Below are 20,671 nucleotides of genomic sequence, written 5' to 3'. Positions count from 1 at the left end.
GCATAAATCTTACCTGGAACACTTAATAGAGAGATTCCTCTGTAATTCTCACATTCAGTTTCATTTCCTTTATTATAGTTCGGTACTATGAGAGCTCTACTCCAATCATTGGGAATCCAACCTTCTGACCATGATCTCCGAATTATGCTGTGTAGCCACTGTAAAACTTTTATACCTCCATACTTAGGCATTTCTGTAAAATATCATCTACTGCAGCTGCTTTTCTACATTTCAAGTTTTTGATGACTTTTTCTACCCAAATATTGATATGTACTCTTTGCATTCCTCTTGAAAATTTTCTAGTATAGTTCTATCACTGCTTAGTTGATTTAACAGTCTTTTTTCTAATTACTGTAGTTCTAATTCTAATTACTCTAGACATCTTGGATATCCTTATCTTCAGTTTTCATGTCACCTTTATCATTTTTTCAAGTTTTAGGCATCTTACAGTACTGTTTCCTCCATTTATAAGCTTCTCCAGAACATTTTGCTACCTTCCTGGTATTTATTTTCTACATTCTTACCAAAATCTTCCCATGACTTTTGTTTAGCTACTTTTACATATAGCTTAGGCTCACTTACATTTTTCTTTGTATTATTTTAGGGCATCTGCTGACTTATTTGCTAGAAAAGTTTGGTTTTCCTCTTTCCCTGGACTGCTTTTTTTAACTTCTTGTGTCTTCTATGGAGTTCTTATTTTTCTATTCTTGCATACAACTTCACCACACATCTCCCTAGCTGATTCAATGTCTTCTTCAGAGTGTGCCACTGAGACTCCAAGGTTTGGTTATTGTTTGAAAACAAAAACCAAATTAATTATTTTTTTATCTGCCATATACAAAGAGCATTGACTAAAATGGGATGCATATCATCTGGTTGTGATCTCTCCCTTCCCCCAGAGATTGAAAGGAAGAGGCTTTCTGACACCTGTTCTTCTCAAGAAAAATCTATGGTGTGTGTGTGTGTGGGTTTGGAGGAAAATATGTGTATAAATATCCCATTTCTAGAGACAAAAAGCAGAGAGAGAGAGAGAGAATGTGATATTTATCTACTCTGTGGTAACCTTAAGTATTTATCTCCCTCTTTTGAAAAATATATAATTGCTTAATTTTGCAAGAATGATGGAGGTGATACAGAATATTCAGTATTGTATAAAAATGTTAAGCAAGATTTTCAGTAAAACATAATTTGTGTCCAGAATTCTGGTTTGACTTCAACTTGGGGGGGGGGGGGAGAGTTAATGATAGTCTCTTTTAATAAATATGAGAAATTTTTTTAAATTTACATAATGATGCATTTAGAACATAAAACATTTCAGATGGCACGGCAAGAGAAGATATTCACGAATATGAAGCTATGGAAACTGATGGGAATGATGAACCAGGACCTCAGAGATGTAAGTATAGTTGAATTTAATTTAAAGGAGTATATTATGCTATATACTTGATTAATAGTATAGCATTGTTTATTTATACTAGAGGTAGTTCCTCTACATGTTCATCATCAAATTCCTGCCATGTACCCTCAAGGGGTGTACAGGATATGATAGTACTACATGCAAAAAATTACATCATTACTAACCTCCTATCTACAATTTTTCTCCAAATCAGTCTGTTACTTGTCAAGACTCCAACATTATCAGATCTTATATTTCTATCGTCTAAGGCACTTTGTACCATATCAATCCACCTATATCTTGGTCTTCCTCTGGGTCGTTTTGCTGCCAACCTGGCAGAGAACACTTGTTTTGCTAATCTTTCTTCGATCATTCTGTTTAAGTGACCATACCACCTGAGATTAGCTCTTCTAACACAGCGCTTCCCAAACTGTGGGCAGCGGCCCCCTTGGGGGCTGTAGGTTTTGTTGAGGGGGCCGTGAAATAATGAAAACAAATTTCAAATGTTTTAAGACTAAGTAGATTTTTTTTATTTTAAAAGAAACGTATTTAACTTTTATTATTTATTATTTCTTTTTTGTTATTTTTTATATTTTAATGCAAAAATTCACACATTGATGTTGGTTCACAAACTTTGCTTCCTGCGTATTTCAGCGCTTAATGAATATTAGTAAATATTGTTTATTCATATGTTTCATTTCAAAGCAATGGTTAATTATATTTACTTCGAATGCTCTCCAGGGAAGCCCCAAATCTTCCTGTCCCTTTCATCACACGTTTGTAATCAGGGACTGTTGATATTGACTTTATATACATATCAAAACTCGTTTTATATTATCACTGTCATCCGAGCTAGTTTTCTGTTACCAATAAAAGTTTCGCATATACTTCACACATGAAAAAAAGCTTAAACAATTTCATGTGGGGAGATAGTAACTTGCTTGCAGTGGTAAACAACACCCCTCCTTAACAACCACTATACTGCAGAGGCAGTAAAAACAAGTACTTTTATTAGGCCAGTGAATAAGGTATGAGGAGTCTGTGTAATATATTTCTCAACAAATAGTGCAATTAGAGACAACTGGGATAAAAACACACACACTAATTAATGAATCACGTCTCCTCATACAGAAACTATGCTGTATAGACTGAAACAAAACCATATGTTGTGTGGGCAAACACAGTATCTAACTAAAAACTATTGTTATTAATTAGATGTGTGTGAGTTCGATTTCCCAAGACAGCAATAAAATTCAACCTAAGTAATATATATATATATATATATATATATATATATATATATATATATATATATATATATATATATGAAGAGAGTTAGCATTTCAACTCAATTGTCAGCTATGCTTTTATCTTTCGGTTGCGCGATCTTTTGTTAATACAGCACCAATCATATGCACGTTTTAATAACCTGCCTTTGCTGTCTGTTTCGCGTTAGGATTAATTACCTTAAAGGGAGAAAAGTCACAAAAGAGAAAAATATTCCTGGTCTGGGGATTCCCTTATTCAGGTAATATTCACTAATTTCATGTTATCAGTCTGTGGTGTGCCAGTATCGGTAAGTGGTGATATTATTTGATCTATTCTATGCTAAAAAATTTAACCCTCAGATGGAGAAGTGGCTGATAAAAAAATAAAAAAAAAAATTCCCACAAACAATCAGAAGAAGCAGAAATAGACTCAAAAAAAAAAAAAAAAGGACAGTATTTCATATTTTACCAGAACAGCCCGCATCGTCTTCAGAACCAAACAGTAAGAGGCAAAATATGTAATATATGCATTTGATTTTTGCAATATTCGCTGTGTATGTTTTGTATTGAATATAAATACAATAAATATAATAATATATCTCTCTATTAAACCTGTGTAGCTCAGCGGATGTGGCGTTTGCACACCGCCTCACTTGGCCGCACGAAGGAAGACTTGGTTTCGAGTCTAGTCGGCGACTAGAGGAAGTTTTTCTAAGCTTTTTTTCGACCGGTTCCCGAGTTAGTCGATCTCTGGCACGGGCAAGCAGGTTTTACCTCCCAGAAACTCGGGTTTTCGTCCTGTAAACTCAAGAAAATCGACCGTAGAACCCACATTATTTCAGACATTAAGTATATTCTGTTAGGGTTAGGGACCACGAGATGGCGGCACATTTGTGCCGTCTCTTCGCTGCGTACCGCTTAATTAGTGATAGCCTTGGGCCATCTGTCTCTGATTGGGTACCAGTGGAGATTGAACTGCCCACTCAGTCTCCAAAAGTTAGATAGGGCTAAATGGCCTCGCCTACTCCCGTATACGGGAATAAAATGGCGTTAGCTGATTTTTTTTTTTTTTTTTTGATCTCTCTATTACGATTTTTTTTCGAGGGGGGCCGTGAAATATTTTAATTTTTGCAAAGGGGACCCTGACATCCAGAAGTTTGGGAAGCACTGTTCTAACACATTCCTGGATGCTGACAATGTCAAGTTCTTTCCTAATAACCTCGTTTTTTTAATATGATATTGCCTGATGCCATCTGTTCACGCCTGTAATCTTTCTCAGGTCTCTCATATTTGCTGTCTCTAGTCTTTGGTCGAGTGTGTTACTTCTGACCTGGCTCTCAGATCCATAAGTTAAAACTAGTTTGAACACTGTCTTGTATACAACTAATTTAGTGTTCTGACTAATTTCTTTCATATTCCATGTGAATTTATTCATTTGACTTCCCATCATACCAGCTTTACTGATTCTGTTGTCTATTTCTATATTTAATTTACCATCTTCACTAAAAATCGTGCCTAAGTAGCTGAAATGTTTCACTTGTTCCACAGGTTCTCCATTCACAACACAGTTGACATTTTCAATGATTCTGCCTATTTTCATTGTCTTTGTCTTTTTATTGCTGACCTTCATACCATATCTATTACAACAGTTATTCAATTTAGTCAGAGAATCTTGCAGACTTGTAGCAGATTTATTTAGAAGTATAACATCATCCGCATAAAGCAAAGAACTGACATTAACATCTTCAATTTTGATATCATGTTTAATACCACTTTCCTTCATAATGTGATCCATATAGATAATGAATAACAGAGGGGATAATGTACATCCTTGTCTCACCCCAGATTTAACATTAAACCACCTTCCTGTACTTCAATTCTAACTGCTGACTTACAACTCAAATAAAGACTAAGTATTGCTTGATATAATGCCCCATTGATACCATATAGCTGTAGCGTATTGAATAGCTTCTCTCTTGGCACCTTGTCATATGCCTTTTTTAGATCGACAAAACTTAAATACAGATCTTTGTTATATTCCCATGCTTTCTCGACTATTTGTCGTAAAGTGAAGATCTGATCCTGACAGCCTCTATTTGGTCTGAATCCAGCTTGTTCTTCACCCAGCTTTTCTTCCACAATTCTTCTCAACCGTTTCTCAAGTATAATTGTATAGATCTTGCCAGGAACACTCAGTAGGGAAATACCTCTGTAATTCTCACATTCAGTTTTATTTCCCTTTTTATATATGGGTACTATGAGAGCTCTACTCCAAACATCGAGAATTCGTCCCTCTGTGCAGGCTTTCTGAACTATGCAGTGCAGCCACTGTAAGACTCTTATACCACCATACTTCAGCATTTCTGGTCGAATATCATCTACTCCTGCTGCCTTTCCACATTTCAAGCCTTAGATGGCTTTTTCTACTTCAAGTATGGATATGTATTCCTGACTGCATACCTGGTCAGTGTTTTTTACATATCCATACTTGAAGTAGAAAAAGCCATCTAAGGATGATGTTATACTTCTATTCATCTCTAACTCCTTTTACAGCACTCTTTCTTCCATTCCTAAGCTTCTTCAACAACCTCCAGAATATTTTGCCACCTTCTTGATATTTATTTTCTGTATTCTTGCCAAAGTTCTCCTATGACTTGTTTAGCTAGTTTTACACAGTGTTTAGCATTCTTGCATTTGTCTCTGTATTTTCTAAGAGCACAAGCTGACTTATTTGCCAGGAACTTTTGATATGCTTTCTTCTTTTCCTTCACTGCCTTCCTTTTCCTTCAACTTCCTGTGTCCACCATGGAGTTCTAATTTTTTTTATCCTTGCAGACAACTTCACCACATGCCTCTCTAGCTGAGTCAATTAGATCTTTCTTCGAGGCTTGCCACTGAATCTCCAAGGTTTGGTTCCTGTTCTCAAACTCTTTCATTTTCATTTTTTCTTCAATAATCTTTGTGTATTTTAGTGTACAGTTCACATCTGAGAGCTACTCAACTTTTATTCGTTTTAAAACTTTCTTACATGTTATTCTTTTCAATATGAAATTTAATTTTATCCTCCTCAAGACTAAATAGTGATCACTTCCAATTTCAAATCCTCTGTACACTCTGGTGTCCTGCACCAGGGAGAAAACATCACTATCAACAATAACATAGTCAATGAGACTTTCTTATTCCTTGCCTCTTTTCTCCATGTGAATTTGTGCACATTTTTATGTTGGAACATGGTGTTAGTAATAACCAGTCCATGTCCTGAGCAGAAATCCAACAGATATTTGCCATTATTATTAGCTTTGCTCTTTTCTCCAAATTTTCCCAAAATATTTTTGTATATCTCATAATCATTTCCTACTCTGCTATTTAGATCCCCAACAAGGACCAACTTTTCCTTTTTCATTGCTTCAGTTGCTTTTTCTAAAGCCTCAAAAAATTCCTCCACTTCTATAGTTCAACCACCATTTCTAGATCCCTTCTTGGCTTGGTGCCAAGAATAGTCGATTCATGCTGATGGGGAGAAAGAAATTAAGGATGTACGAATTGGTCGCCAACATGCGAAATCACGTGGTTTCTTGTCTGTCGCTGTACTAGTACTAGCTTGATTTTTGTTGTTTTCTTTTTGCATTATTTTTTTATTATTAATTTGTATGATGGATTCAGTACAGTCAACAAGTTCTATTGTTACACGTTTCAGTAGCTCTTGCAAAAGAATATTGAATAATGTGCTGACATTCTGCGAAAAAGAATCGTCAGAAGGCCGTCTTCTTGTTCCCCTTTCTCAAGTCATAAAACGTGTAAGTGCAATTGCGGGCGTATCGGGGGCGACTGTTAAAAGAATTCGTAGGGAATCAAAAGGTGAAGGTAAGCCAAAATTTAAATCTCCAAAAAAAAAAAAAAAAAAGCGCCAGAGAAAGAAAATCATCGAAACCGTAGCTTTGAATGATTTTGATGTAGACGTTATAAGAGCTATTCACGAATTTTACGTGGTCCAGAAAAGAGTGCCAACTGTTCCGAAATTGATTCCTGTGCTTAAAAAAAAAAAATTTATTTTCCTGGGAAAAGATAAACTTTTAGGAAAATACTTCATGAAATCGGATTTTGTTTTAAAAAGTCCCAGAATAAAAGGAAACTTATCATGGAGCGAAGTGACACTGTTTTATGTAGAACGCAGTATTTGCACGTATTAACACTCTGCGTACATTTTTTCCAACTGTTATACAAGCAAAATAGTTACACTTTAAAAACAGCAATGCTCGTAAAAGAAAAACTAAATTTTCCGACCTGTAATAAACAAACTCAGTTTGTTTATTATACATCCCAGAAGACAGACTGATTACCCTATTATCGGAATGGATTCTCCTTTTTCTGACATGCGCAGAAGTGTTGATGGACCTCAAATCGGTGGGCGAACTATACCTTAGTAGAACCTTCTGTGGGACGGCACAAATAAGTCTCATTTTTCAGTTCCCCATTCTCATATTTGCCCACATTACTTTACTTGAGACTGACTGCCATTCAAGAAGATTAGCTTCGTATTTTGTGTTGAATACTATGGCTACCCCTTCTTTTCCTTGATTGTCATTGCCTGAATATAACATTTTGTATTTATTGCTCAGAACGATCTCACCAGTTTTGGTCTTTTTTGTTTCAGTCACCCCTGTTATGTCGATTTGGTACTTATCTAATTCCTCAGCTAGCTCCATTTCTTTGCCATTCAGGCTTCTTATGTTGATAGTACCGATCTTTAACTCTGGTAATGTTGAGTTGAAGGATGTTTTCTGATTTGTTTCAGTAGCTGACTTTTCATTGTTCACCCTGGTTCATTGGCGAAAACAATGGGCCTTGTTTAACCGGGCGACGTCCCAGCTGGCATGAAATTTTGTCATGTTGTACCAAAATTTTTTATTTTGGTTTAACCAATAAGAATACAATTTGGTCGGCTAAATCCCAAATTGCCAGCCCATCCTCGTTTGTTCAGTATCCAAGTAGATACCCAACAGGGTGCACCACAAGAAGGTGAGGATTGGACGTTAGGTCAGAAGCCCTGGTCGGTTCTCCGCATTCCTTTAAAGGCGATGTGGAGGTCTCCTCTCAGTTATACAGCTTTGACCCTTAAGCACACTCTACATGTTTCACTGCCTATATGACTGACAGCATCAATGGGAGGTTGCTTAACATACATGGAAAAATAGCAAAAAATAAAAATAAACGTTTTCCACCAGCAGTTAATATCTATAATGGAAAAGATTGGAACGATAGTCTAATCATGAGTATCATTAGCCATATTACATGCAGAATTTCCATTATTGTTTAAACTCTGTATGTTATTGCTGGCATAGGAGAAGTCTTTAATTTTACGCGATTTCACGACTTCCAGATGTTGTGAAGGATCATTGCTTGATTTCTATGTAGAGTGTGCCTAATTCTCTCAGAGGATTCCTTGAAGTGATGCTGTTCAATGTATGGCATGGAGGATGCTTGCCAATTTACTGTGTGATGTTCTTTGTGGATGTACGTAAACGAGTCTGCTTTTTGTCTTTCTGTTTGTTTTCAATATTGCCCACATGTTCTTTGTTGTGAATTTCAAAACTTCTCCTAGTCTGACCTAGGTATATCTTTCCACAAAAGCATGGCATATTGTATACACTCGTACATTTATAAAATGGAACTTGGCCTTTAGGGGAACATAGAAAGCTTCATTTGGTAATGACTGGTTTGAAGGCCATTCTGCTGTTGTCTGCCTTTAATATTTTGGCTATTTTTCTTGATTCATTCCCAACATTTGGAACAGATACTATGCCTCTCTAATTAATTTCTATTTTACCATGAGGTGGTTTGTCAGAAAATAAAAGTACTTTTTTTTTAGTATTCATTTTGGAGGAATTTTTGATAAAATAGGATTTTTATAAAATAGGATAAAATAGTTCTTGTTTTAGTTTGATGTCATCATTTTTTTAGTATGTTTAAAGTTGTTTTAAAATGTTTTGATTATACCTAATTTTTGTTGAGGGCGATGGAATGATCTGGCTTGTGAGTACCTGCCTGTGTAGAATTCTTTCCTATAGACTTCTAATGATAAACCTCCAGCAATGTTTTTGTTGACAGGATGTCTAAGAATGGTAATTTTTTGTTCTTTTATTATTTTCGAATGTCGATTATTCAGAAAATATAGAAAATCTTCCGGGTCTTTCTGGGTGTGTTTTCGGATGATAAAGATGTTATTCACACATCTCCACCCTACATATGTTTTTAAGGTTGCTTGTTCTATAGCTGATTCTTCAAATTTTTCCCTCTCCGCAGTACATGTTTTTAAGGTTGCTTGTTCTATAGCTGATTCTTCACATTTTTCCTTGTATAAGTGTGTGATTGGAGATGATAGAAGTGAGCACATTGCAAGACCATATGTTTGGTAGTAAAAGTTTCCTTTTCAAGTGAAGATTTTAAGCAATGTTGGAAGAGATAGGTTTTCAAGTATATCTATTGATTCTTCAACAGGGACATGATAAAATAGACTAGTGTTTATATATATTTTATGCATTCATCACATACCTAACTTTTTCTTAATTTTTTCGATATTTCTAAGCTATGCAGTTTGTCTGCGAGTTTTTTCAAATTGTTGTAAATCTCCAAAAGATTTTCCAATATATTTATTGAGTAAAATCTGCATAAAAGTGGACCCACGTTGTTCAAGGGTCAGCTGTACCTATCATTATTATTAGCTTTGTCCTTTTCTCCAAATTTTCCCAAAATATTCCTATATGCCTCGTGGGATTCATTTACAACTCTGCTGTTCAGATCTCCAACAAAGACCACTTTTTTTCATTTTCTTTATGTCAGCTGCCTGTTCTAATGACTGAAAAAATTCCTCCACTTTTTCCTTAAAAGAACCTTCTGTGGGACTATAGGCATAAATGTTTCATTGTCCATGTCCCCATTTTGAAGTTTGCCCATATAAGTCTACTTGAAAACTGCCTTCTAATCGACAATTTTATCTTCATGTGTGGTGTTTGAATGCTATTGCTACTCCTTCCTTTCCTTGATCATTATTGCCTGAAAATAACATCCTATATTTATTATTTAGTAAGATCTCACCTGTTGTTTTCTTCTTTGTCTCAGTAATGCCAATTATGTCCACGTGATACTTTTTCAATTCTTCTGCAATTTCGATTTCCTTTCCATTAATACTCCTTATATTGAGTTCCTATCTTCAGTTCTTGTGTTGTTGGGTTTCTTCTTCTTCTTCTTCTAGATGTTGAGTTGGAGCTTGTTGCATCTTCTCTCCATGTGTATTTGTGCACATTTTTATGTTGGTACATGATGTTAGTAATAACTAATCCTGGACAGAAATCCAGCAGACATTTACCAATATTGTTAGCTTTGTGCTTTTCTCCAAATTTTACCAAAACATTTCTATATGTCTGTTAATCATTTCCTACTCTGCTGTTTAGATCTCTAAGAAGGACCAACTTTACCTTTTTTCATTGTGCTAGCTGCCTTCTTCTCTAATGCCTCAAATTCCTTTTCTTGGTAGAACCTTATATTGAACCATAAGCACAAATAAGTCCCACTGTCTAGTTGCCCATTTTGATATTTGCCTACATTACTCTACTTGATATTGCTCACCATTCAAGAAGATTATCCTCATATTCAGTGTTGAATACTATAGCTCCGCCCTCTTTTCCCTGATTGTTATTGCCTGAATATATGACATTTTTTAATTGTTTCTTAGTTTCAATTACGTCTACTGTAGTGAATCTTTTCCCTGATTGTTATTGCCTGATTATAGCATTTTATATTTGTTGTTTAGAAAGATACTACCTGTTTTTTCTTCTTTGTTTCAGTAATGCCTATTATGTTGATCTGCTAGTTCCATTTCTTTTCCACTGATGCTTCTTATGTTGATAGTACTGATATTGAACTCTACTGTTGTTGAGTTGGGATTTGTTCCAGTAGCTGACTTTGCACTGTTCACCCTAGTTCCTTGACAAAAACATGACCTTAATTGACCAGACGATATCCCAGCTGGAATGAAATTCTGTCATGTTGTACCATTATTTTACATTATGGTTTCAGGTGAATAAGAATACAATCTGGTTGGCTAAATCTCAAATTGCCAGCCCATCTTCATTCATTCAGTACCTGGTTATGAGAGGTCCCGGTTGGTTCTCCACATTCCTTAAAAGGCTATGTGGCGGTCTCCTCCCAGTTATACAGATCTGACCTCCATGGTTTGACTGGCACACACATCAATTTGGATGTTGAATGCATGTGGTGATCTGGGAGTTTGACAATCAGCCAAGTTGTTTTTTTATATTGGGTGAAACTGTGCATACATTATAAAACATGCTCATGCCTGCTGCGGCATCTCGATTATATATGATCCTTACTGTTTTTGTCATGGAACTAGGCTTTACAGTGAAGTCATGTACTGAAAGAATTTCAACCACAGAAATGGATGGAGCTAGCAGAAGTAATAGAGTAGTACCAGGCTAACATAACTGATGTTAATGAAACATCAAGTATCAAAATATCAAAAGTTGAATATCAAAATAGGAGGGTTCTTCCTACACATTTTGTACATATAAGATGCACTATTCAAGCAGTAGAGATGTGATAAAAGCAGTAGTATAATATTCGGTGCTAAACATGTAGATGAACTTTTAAAATGGGAGCCAGTGTCAGTGATGTGGAGAAATTAACAGTGAGATGTATGTATGTGTGCTGTGCCCTGATAGAAATAGGAAGCAGAGGAGCTGATAAAGAAAAGGCGAGGTCTTGTTGGATGTCTAAACTATGAAATTGGGAGGGGAGGTTGATGTAGTATGGTCTTGTTTGGACCATACTACATCAACTACCATCACAAACAGGACCATACATACCTGTATGGTCCTGTTTGTGATGAACATTGAACTATGAGAGGTATCTGAACATTCTGGACAATGCAATACTTCTTACTTTCCATATTTCCATTTGTGGCTTTTCTAAGGAACTGACCATTATTTCTTTCAGCAAGACACTTGACTGGCCTTAAGAGAGCCCTAATCTCAACCTTATTGAACATATTTGGGTGAACTGGAGCATCTGGGGAGGTCAAGGGACTTTCATCCCACAACAGTCGAGAATCTCATTACATGCCTACAGGAAGAATGGACCAATGTATTATCATACATTGCTATCATATCATTGATTGGTGCAGTCATCACAGCAAAAGGAGGTCCTACATCTTATTAAGTTTGGGTATTATGGCTGTTTTTGTTCTTCACACTATGGCATCTATTGGCTTCTTTCTTTCCAAGCAGCATATACTTCCATCTGAACAATATTGGTAATGCACTGAATTTTTGTACCAAACTCCATGTACAGTGTGCAGCACACAGTACTATCAGGTAGTGTTGTCATTTGCAATTATATACCTACTTTCAAAAAGTATATACTCATTTTCATTTCCACATTTTTAGTGAAAAATAAAGTTACCATCACTTATTGGTACTTTTAAGTTATTAAAATATAAATAACATTTATTTTTCAGCTGTTGAGGGTTGGATTCTGTTTGTTACTGGTGTTCATGAAGAGGCACAAGAAGATGATATTTATGATAAGTTTTCTGAATATGGTGATATTAAAAACCTTCATTTGAATCTTGACAGACGGACTGGTTTTTTGAAGGTAATTATGTTATAGTCATTGAAAGAATAATTTATAAATGAAATGAAGTTATGAAAAAAATGTCTTTTTAGTATGTGGTATTTACTTTTTTTTATTATTATTAATGAACTTCAGGAGTCAACAGACTTATTACAAGCGGTAATAAGTCTGTTGAGCTGTTGTCTGATAAGCAGTAATCACACTCAACTAACAACGCTCAACAAGTCTACTGATCCCTAACTTGAATGGCGTTTATAACATTTACAGTGCACACTCCATCAATTCCTTCTCACCTGCCACTCTCCATGTAAAAAAAAAATGTACTCTTCACTCCCTTCTTTACCATACTTTTAAAAAACTTATGGAGATGGCCTTTTCTAGAAATTGCTTCTATATCCTGTTGACTTGCATCAATTATTGATTATATTATACAGTTATAACTACTGTACCAGTTAATGTAAATATGTTTTCTCTGCACTTTTGAAAACTAAGTTATCGTTATATATATATATATATATATTTATTTATTTATTAATAAAATGTGTGTGTGAACACAAAATAAAATTATATTAAAACTAGCGATCCTTTTGCTCACATGCATGCACACATTTAAACCTTAAAACATTGGGTCAGGTTGGTTCTGACATTAGCTACAAAATGTCCACAGAGGCAGAAATGAACATACTTCAGTCTGAGAATCTCTCACTCACTCACCCACACATCAACAAACAAGCAGAAAATTTGGCTAATCTTGTTCTGGAAACTCAGAATAAGATTAGCCTAAAGTTATCTAAGAGAAACAGCAGCTGCAAATTTCCTTGCACACCCAGTTACTCAAAATTGATAACTTACATCTGTATCTTCAACATATGCCTACTTTTAAGCATATTCAGTGTGTGTGTGTGTTTAAACCAGGTACCAAAAAAATATTAACAGTTTACTTATTAACTTCAACTATCCAGTAAGGAGACAGGATACAACTATTTTGGAACATTACTGTGCTTTTGCTTGACAGCTGTCAGTTCCATAAACACAATGTTTCTTTTCCTTCCCTATCTTCAATGACAAACAAAACTTCTGAACAGCAAAGATACATGAACTTTTCAGTAGGAACTTAAATAAGTAATCTGGAGACAATCACTATTCATTCCTTACATTTGTTTTCTTAAAGGGAATCATTTACTATAACACTCCTTTTTCATTCTCCTATATCTGCTTCTTTTTTTTTTTCTGATGCATCTCTCTCTATATATATATTCCTTTTTTCATGTTCATTAGCTGTCCACTTCATATCACAGTAGAGCATATACTATATTCTCTATGATTTGTGACTGCGTGAATGACATCACAGTAGCCTGGTATCACAAACAGCAGTTTATAATGGTGGACTGGATACATGTTATTAGTAATGCAATAAAGTTTCTTTTCATTTGATGATTATTTCATGTATCATAAAAAACATCTTCAGGTATTTTGATTCCAGTGATGAAAGAAGATATGTACATTCCCTTAATGAATAGCATTAAGGGAATGTATATACCTTACAAGGAGATGTGCTTTGCATTATGGGAGATACTGGGACAAGGAGTGATGAGCGCTTGGTCAGCCTTTACCATGAGTTGTCTCAGTCGTGAAGATACTTCAGGTGCAAACTTTGTTTGCTTGCACTTGGATAAAGGATTAAACTAAATTTATTATAAGGTATATACATATTGCCATTTCTTGTTGCTGTTTCTACCAATGACCTGAACCATGAGGCATAGTTGGGCTTAGTGGTCTCACTAATCATCTGTTAATAATGAAAATACAAGCACTCTGCTGTATTCTTCTTATAACAGATATTGTTTTGACAAAGAAAATCGTAATGATATTTTTATGCATCTTTTATTCCACTTTTAATTAACTAAACTCAGTAATATTTTTTATAAACAAAATCATGTAAAGATATTTAAATATCTTTACACTCTTATTCTTGAAAAGGGAAAACAATAACTGGGGAATATTATTCGATCTTCATGTCTCCCGCTGTATATACAATCCCTTTTGAGGATGTCTTATATATTAATCCTGTAAAATTCTCTCACTAACAGTATCTCCATCATATTATCTCTTTCCCATCTATCAGTCGCACTTTCCATATTAATTTCTGCGATCTCTCCCTATAGCCAACATCCAAAGATTTTCTCATTGCAGCAAAAACCAGGTAATCAAATTTGTATACAATACAAATTTGGTTACCAGAAATTCACATGTGGTGCAATAATACAACCACCTCTACTTGTCAAATTCTTTGTTAGAATATTTTCTTAATTATTTGTCTTAGTGTTAATCACTTGCTTGAGTACCTGTTATGGAATTTATTCTGAATATACATGGTGGCCTGAAAATTTCTCAGCCTCGACCATACATGGCAATGCTATCGCCACGATTGTTTTTAACAAGTTGGAACATCTGCTACAAGCATCTCCATGTGAAATTGCAAGTCATTCTATGAAGTGGTTTGATTGGAATGGACTGGAATTTCAGCTGTCTGAAGGAAAGGTGTTGTCTGTATCCCTTGAAATGGATAAAATTGAGTATCGTTCGATTATAAAATTCTTTGTAAACACCAAAAGAAATTCATTCAAAGTTCATAAATGTTTATGGGCACTCTTCTCCTTCATTTTTGACAATTAAGAAATGGGCTGCCTAGTTTAAACATGACCATACCAGCCTTGAAGATGATCCATGTGAAGGACGTCCAAAAAGTGTAACAACACCAGAAATCATTGATCGAGTGCACGGTATGGTATTGGATGACTGGCGAGTCAAACTGCATGAAATTGCTGAGGCTATAGGCATTTCAAAAGAATGTGTAGGATACATTTTGCATGAAGATTTGCAAATGAAAAAGCTTTGCGCAAGATGGGTGCTGCACTTGCTCACAGAAGATCAAAAACAAGGGGCTGTAGAGGGGTATTTTGCAGATCTTACTGAGAACCACTACAGGGACGGGATAATGGCACTGGAGCATCGTTGGAATAAATGTATTAGCCTTAAGGGAGATTATGTTGGAAAAATAAAAATAATTTTGAAATTATAAATTTGTTTTTTCATCGTTAGGCCGAGAACTTTAAATACCACCCTCGTAAAATCTTAAATAAATTGATAACTTATAGAAGATAAATTATTCTTTTGATAAACTTGCCTTTTTGAACTTCTCAAACAGTATTCAATATTAAAATAATAATGAAAAAACATGCATTTAATATGTGATTAATGTCAGTTCTATTGCCATTTTAGTTCTTAATAAGTTTATACTGTAATTATTTATAGGGATATGCTTTGGTGGAATATGAGACTTTTAAAGAAGCTCAAGCTGCTATGGAGGCACTAAATGGGTCTGAAATCTTGGGACAAGCAATTAATGTTGATTGGTGTTTTGTTAAGGGTCCAATAAAAAAGTAAGTATTATAATAATAATATAAAAAAGACACGATTTCTATTATTTCTCAGAATGTTGTTTAATGTGCCTAATTTATATAAATTCAGAAATCAGGGAGATGCCATTTCACCTAAACTATTTACAGCAGCCCTAGAAGAAATTTTTAAAAATCTACAATGGAAAAATACAGTAATTATAGTAAACGTGAAAGAACTAAATTGCCTACAACTTGATGTTATTTTAGGAAACTTTGCATAAGAACTCCAACAAATGATCAATGATTTGAATGGATAAAGTAAAATGAAAGGATTTAAATGAGACTAAGACAAACCAAAAAAATGTATAATAGATAATGATGATATTCAGCCTGTTTTCTACTCACTACAGAGTGGAGGCCTCTCCCATTGTAGGAGGGTTGGGTCTACTGTCACTATGGTGACCCAGTCCATCTTGGGGGGGGGTGTTTATTCACTTGTATGAATGAATGTATGAAAATGAAAGACAATCACAGACATTCATGTCTAGGCAGGATTTGAACCTGCAACCTCTTGGTTGGAGAACGGATATGCTGACCAGGCTGGCATATAATAGATACATAACCAAAAGGCACTACATATGGAACACTGGTAAACTGATATAGTAACTTACGTAGAGCAACAAATCACAGTAGAGAAAGGCTGTGAGAAAGTTATATGAAGAATTAAACTTCGTTGGATGACCTTTGGAAAAACTTTAAAAGAAAAATATTCAACAGTTGTATACTTCTGGTCATTACATATGGAAGTGAAACATGCACATTGACTAAAAAAAAATTGGCTGCAAGTAAAGCACTATGCAGAGCAGAATAGAAAGATCACTGCTTGGTATTACAATTCAAGATAGAAAGTGTAGTTCTTTGGGTCTGAGCTCAATCAGACAGAGAAATTGTAATAACAGCCATTCAAAATCCAGAGAGCAATTGGCAGGGTATGTGATTTGCAAGAAAGAAGTAATATTCAAAAATATTATTATTAAGAGAGACCTCCAGGGAGTCAAGGATTCATTAAAGGAAGCCACATACTTGTTCTTGAATTCATTTTCACTGCTTGCACATGCAACATCCAATGGCAGTCCATTCCAATCATGTGCCACTCTGAGTGAAAAATCTAGATCTTTTCCCCTTTTTAGTAATGTTCGTTATTGGCATCCTTGGATACCCTTTTGTCCTTGCCCCACCCTCTATAAAATGAAAAATTCCACCAACTGAAATCCTGTATGACCCTTTTCAGAAGCTAAGTCTCAATCATATTACCCCTCTCTTCTGTTTTGCTAGTGTCTGCATTCTACAAATTTTTAATCTATCTTCACGATCAGTATTCCACAATCCTAATATCATTTTTAACACTCTCTTTTGCAGGTCTGGTCTCTGTTGTGATTCTGATATAGTGGAGAATGCAGAGGGGAGTGTTAAAAATGATAGTATTATATGAAATGATAATCATCACTCAAATGATGAATGAGATATCATCATCAAATTCCTGACATGTACCCTCAAGGGGTATACAGGATATGATAGTCATCATCATGCATATCAAGGATTTAGGCCTAGCATGGCCTGTTCTGGGATTAGAAATCATGGTTGAATCGCTTAAGAGGACGTCCTGGTTTTCTTTTTCCTAGAATATGATTGTACTACATGAAAAATTTACATCATTACTAACTTCCTATCTACAATTTTCCTCCAAATCAATCTGTTACCTGTCAAGACTCCAATATTATCAGATCTTATATTGAGGCTTGCTTATGGCAACTGGCACAATGAAAAAGGAAAAGTTGGTCCTTGTTGGAGATCTAAATAGCAGAGTAGGAAATGATTGTGAGACATACAAAAATATTTTGGGAAAATTTGGAGAAAAGAGCAAAGCTAATAATAATGGCAAATATCTGTTGGATTTCTGCTCAGGACATGGACTGGTTATTACTAACACCATGTTCCAACATAAAAATGTGCACAAATTCACATGGAGAGAAGAGGCAAGGAATAAGAAAAGTCTCATTGACAGTGATGTTTTCTCCTTGGTGCAGGACACCAGAGTGTACAGAGGATTTGAAATTGGAAGTGATTACTATTTTGTCTTGAGCAGGATAAAATTGAATTTCATATTGAAAAGAATGATATGTAAGAACGTTTTAAAGCAGATAAAAGTTGAGCAGCTCTCAGATGTGAACTGTACACTAAAATACACAAAGATTATCGAAGAAAAAATGAAAGAGTTTGAGAACAGGAATCAAATTATGAAGCCTTGAAGAAAGCCCTGATTGATTCAGCTAGAGAGGCATGTGGTGAAGTTGTCTGCAAGGATAGAAAAATCAGAACTCCATGGTGGACACAGGAAGTTAATAAAGAGGCAGTGAAGGAAAAGATGAAAGCATATCAAATGTTCCTGGCAAATAAGTAAGCTTGTGCTCTCAGAGAATACAGACACAAATGCAAGAATGCCAAACACTGTGTAAAACTAGCTAAACAAAAGTCATGGGAGGACTTTGGCAAGAATATAGAAAATAAATATCAAGAAGGTGGCAAAATATTCTGGAGGTTGTTGAAGAAGCTTAGTAATGGAGGAAAGAGTGCTGTAAAAGGAGTTAGAGATGATAAAGGTGACATGAAAACAAGAGAAAAAGATATCCTTGAAATATGGAGTAATTACTTTGAAAAACTGCTAAATGAAACAAGCAGTGATGACAGCACAGTGGTGAAAAACAGTGACCAGGCATGCAGTCAGGAATACATATTCATACTTGAAGTAGAAAAAGCCACTTGAAATGTGGAAAGGCAGCAGAGTAGATGATATTCGACCAGAGATGCTGAAGTATGGTGGTATAAGAGTCTTACAGTGGCTGCACTGCATAGTTCAGAAAGCCTGGACAGAGGGACGAATTCCCGATGATTGGAATAGAGCTCTCATAGTACCCATATATAAAAAGGGAAATAAAACTGAATGTGAGAATTACAGAGGTATTTCCCTACTGAGTGTTCCTGGCAAGATCTATGCAAGTATACTTGAGAAACGGTTGAGAAGAATTGTGGAAGAAAAGCTGGGTGAAGAACAAGCTGGATTCAGGCCAAATAGAGGCTGTCAGGATCAGATCTTCACTTTACGACAAATAGTCGAGAAAGCATGGGAATATAACAAAGATCTGTATTTAAGTTTTGTTGATTAAAAGGCATATGACAAGGTACCAAGAGAAGCTATTCAGTACGCTACAGTTATATGGTGTCAATGGGACATTATATCAAGCAATACTTAGTCTTTATTTGAGTTGTAAGTCAGCAGTTAGAATTGAAGGAAGTACAGGAAGATGGTTTAATGTTAAATCTGGTGTGAGACAAGGATGTACATTATCCCCTCTGTTATTCATTATCTATATGGATCACATTATGAAGGAAAATGGTATTAAACATGATATCAAAATTGGAGATGTTAATGTCAGCTCTTTGCTTTATGCAGATGATGTTATACTTCTAAATAAATCCACTACAAGTCTGCAAGATTCTCTGACTAAATTGAATAACTGTTGTAATAGATATGGTATGAAGGTCAGCAATAAAAAGACTAAGACAATGAAAATAGGCAGAATCATTGAAAATGTCAACTGTGTTGTGAGAGAACCTGTGGAACAAGTAAAACATTTCAGCTACTTAGGCACGATTTTTAGTGAAGATGGTAAATTAAATATAGAAATAGACAACAGAATCAGCAAAGCTGATATGGTTGGAAGTCAATTGAATAAAGTCATATGGAATAAGAGAGAAATTAGTTAGAACACTAAATTAGCTGTATACAAGACAGTGTTCAAACCAGTTTTAACTTATGGATCTGAGAACTCGGTCAGAAGTAAAACACTTGACCAAAGACTAGAGACCGCAGATATGAGAGTCCTGAGAAAGATTAGAGGCGTGAACAGATGGCATCAATGGCAATATCATATTAAAAACGAGGATATTAGGAAAGAACTTGGCATTGTCAGCATCCAGGAATGTGGTATGGTCACTTAAACAGAATGGGCGAAGAAAGATTAGCAAAACAAGTGTTCTCTGCTAGGTTGGCAGCAAAACGACCCAGACCAAGATATAGGTGGATTGATACGGTACAAAGTGCCTTTTACGATAGAAATATAAGATCTGATAATGTTGGAGTCTTGACAAGTAACAGACTGATTTAGAGGAAAATTGTAAATATGAAGTTGGTAATGATGTAATTTTTTTTCATGTAGTACTATCATATCCTGTACACCCCCTTGAGGGTACATGACAGGAATTTGATGATGATATGGTAAAAAGCATCTTCTAAGGTGCTTTTTTTACCATATCAATTCACATTGGTCTTCCTCTGGGTCTTTTCCTGCCAACCTGGCAGAGAACACTTGTTTTCCTAATCTTTCCTCTCTCATTTTGTTAAAAAAAAAACTGTATAACTGAGAGGAGACCTCGACATAACCTTTAAATCAGCGCTTCCCAAACTGTGTGCCCCCCCCTCCCTTGTGTGGCCATAAATTTTGTTGAGGGGGCCATGAAATAATGTAAACAAATTTAAAATGTTTTATGACTAAGTAGATTTTTTTTAATCTTAAAAGAAACGTATTTAATTTTTACTGTTTATTATTTTTATTTTTTAATGGAAAAAAAATCACACATTGGTGTTGGTTCACAAATTTTGCTTCTTGCATATTTGGGTGCTTAAGGAATATTAGTAAATACAGTCATACACCGACTTACGCGAATCCGGAAAAATGCGGTTTCTTATATGTACATATTCATTCATGTCCCACTTCACCACTACTCGTATCTTTCAGGTGCCGGCACACATGCTGTGAACAAGCACTGACGTGTTTTGCGCTGTCTCCATTCATAAATGATTTTTATTTTATAGTCTACTAACCTTATAACTACACGAT

The 20,671-nt window shown here is 35.3% G+C and overlaps 1 protein-coding gene across 1 annotated transcript in view; it reads left to right on the top strand.

The window, feature by feature from the left end:
- The window catches only part of tsu (40S ribosomal protein S12 homolog tsunagi), a 43,042-nt gene that overhangs the window by 16,055 nt on the left and 6,316 nt on the right, over positions 1-20,671 (top strand). The window contains exons 3-5 of the mRNA XM_090404041.1: positions 1,319-1,396; positions 12,197-12,333; positions 15,628-15,755. Coding sequence (XP_090260167.1) covers positions 1,319-1,396; positions 12,197-12,333; positions 15,628-15,755 — 343 coding nt within the window. The remainder of the gene's footprint in view (positions 1-1,318; positions 1,397-12,196; positions 12,334-15,627; positions 15,756-20,671) is intronic.

Source organism: Typopeltis vanoorti, chromosome 14, assembly GCF_054136105.1.
Source record: "Typopeltis vanoorti isolate ZY-2024b chromosome 14, IOZ_Tvanoo_1.0, whole genome shotgun sequence".
Classification (NCBI taxonomy): domain Eukaryota; kingdom Metazoa; phylum Arthropoda; class Arachnida; order Uropygi; family Thelyphonidae; genus Typopeltis; species Typopeltis vanoorti.
Note: the sequence above shows the minus strand (reverse complement) of the source record. Positions and strands in the feature narration are given on the sequence as shown.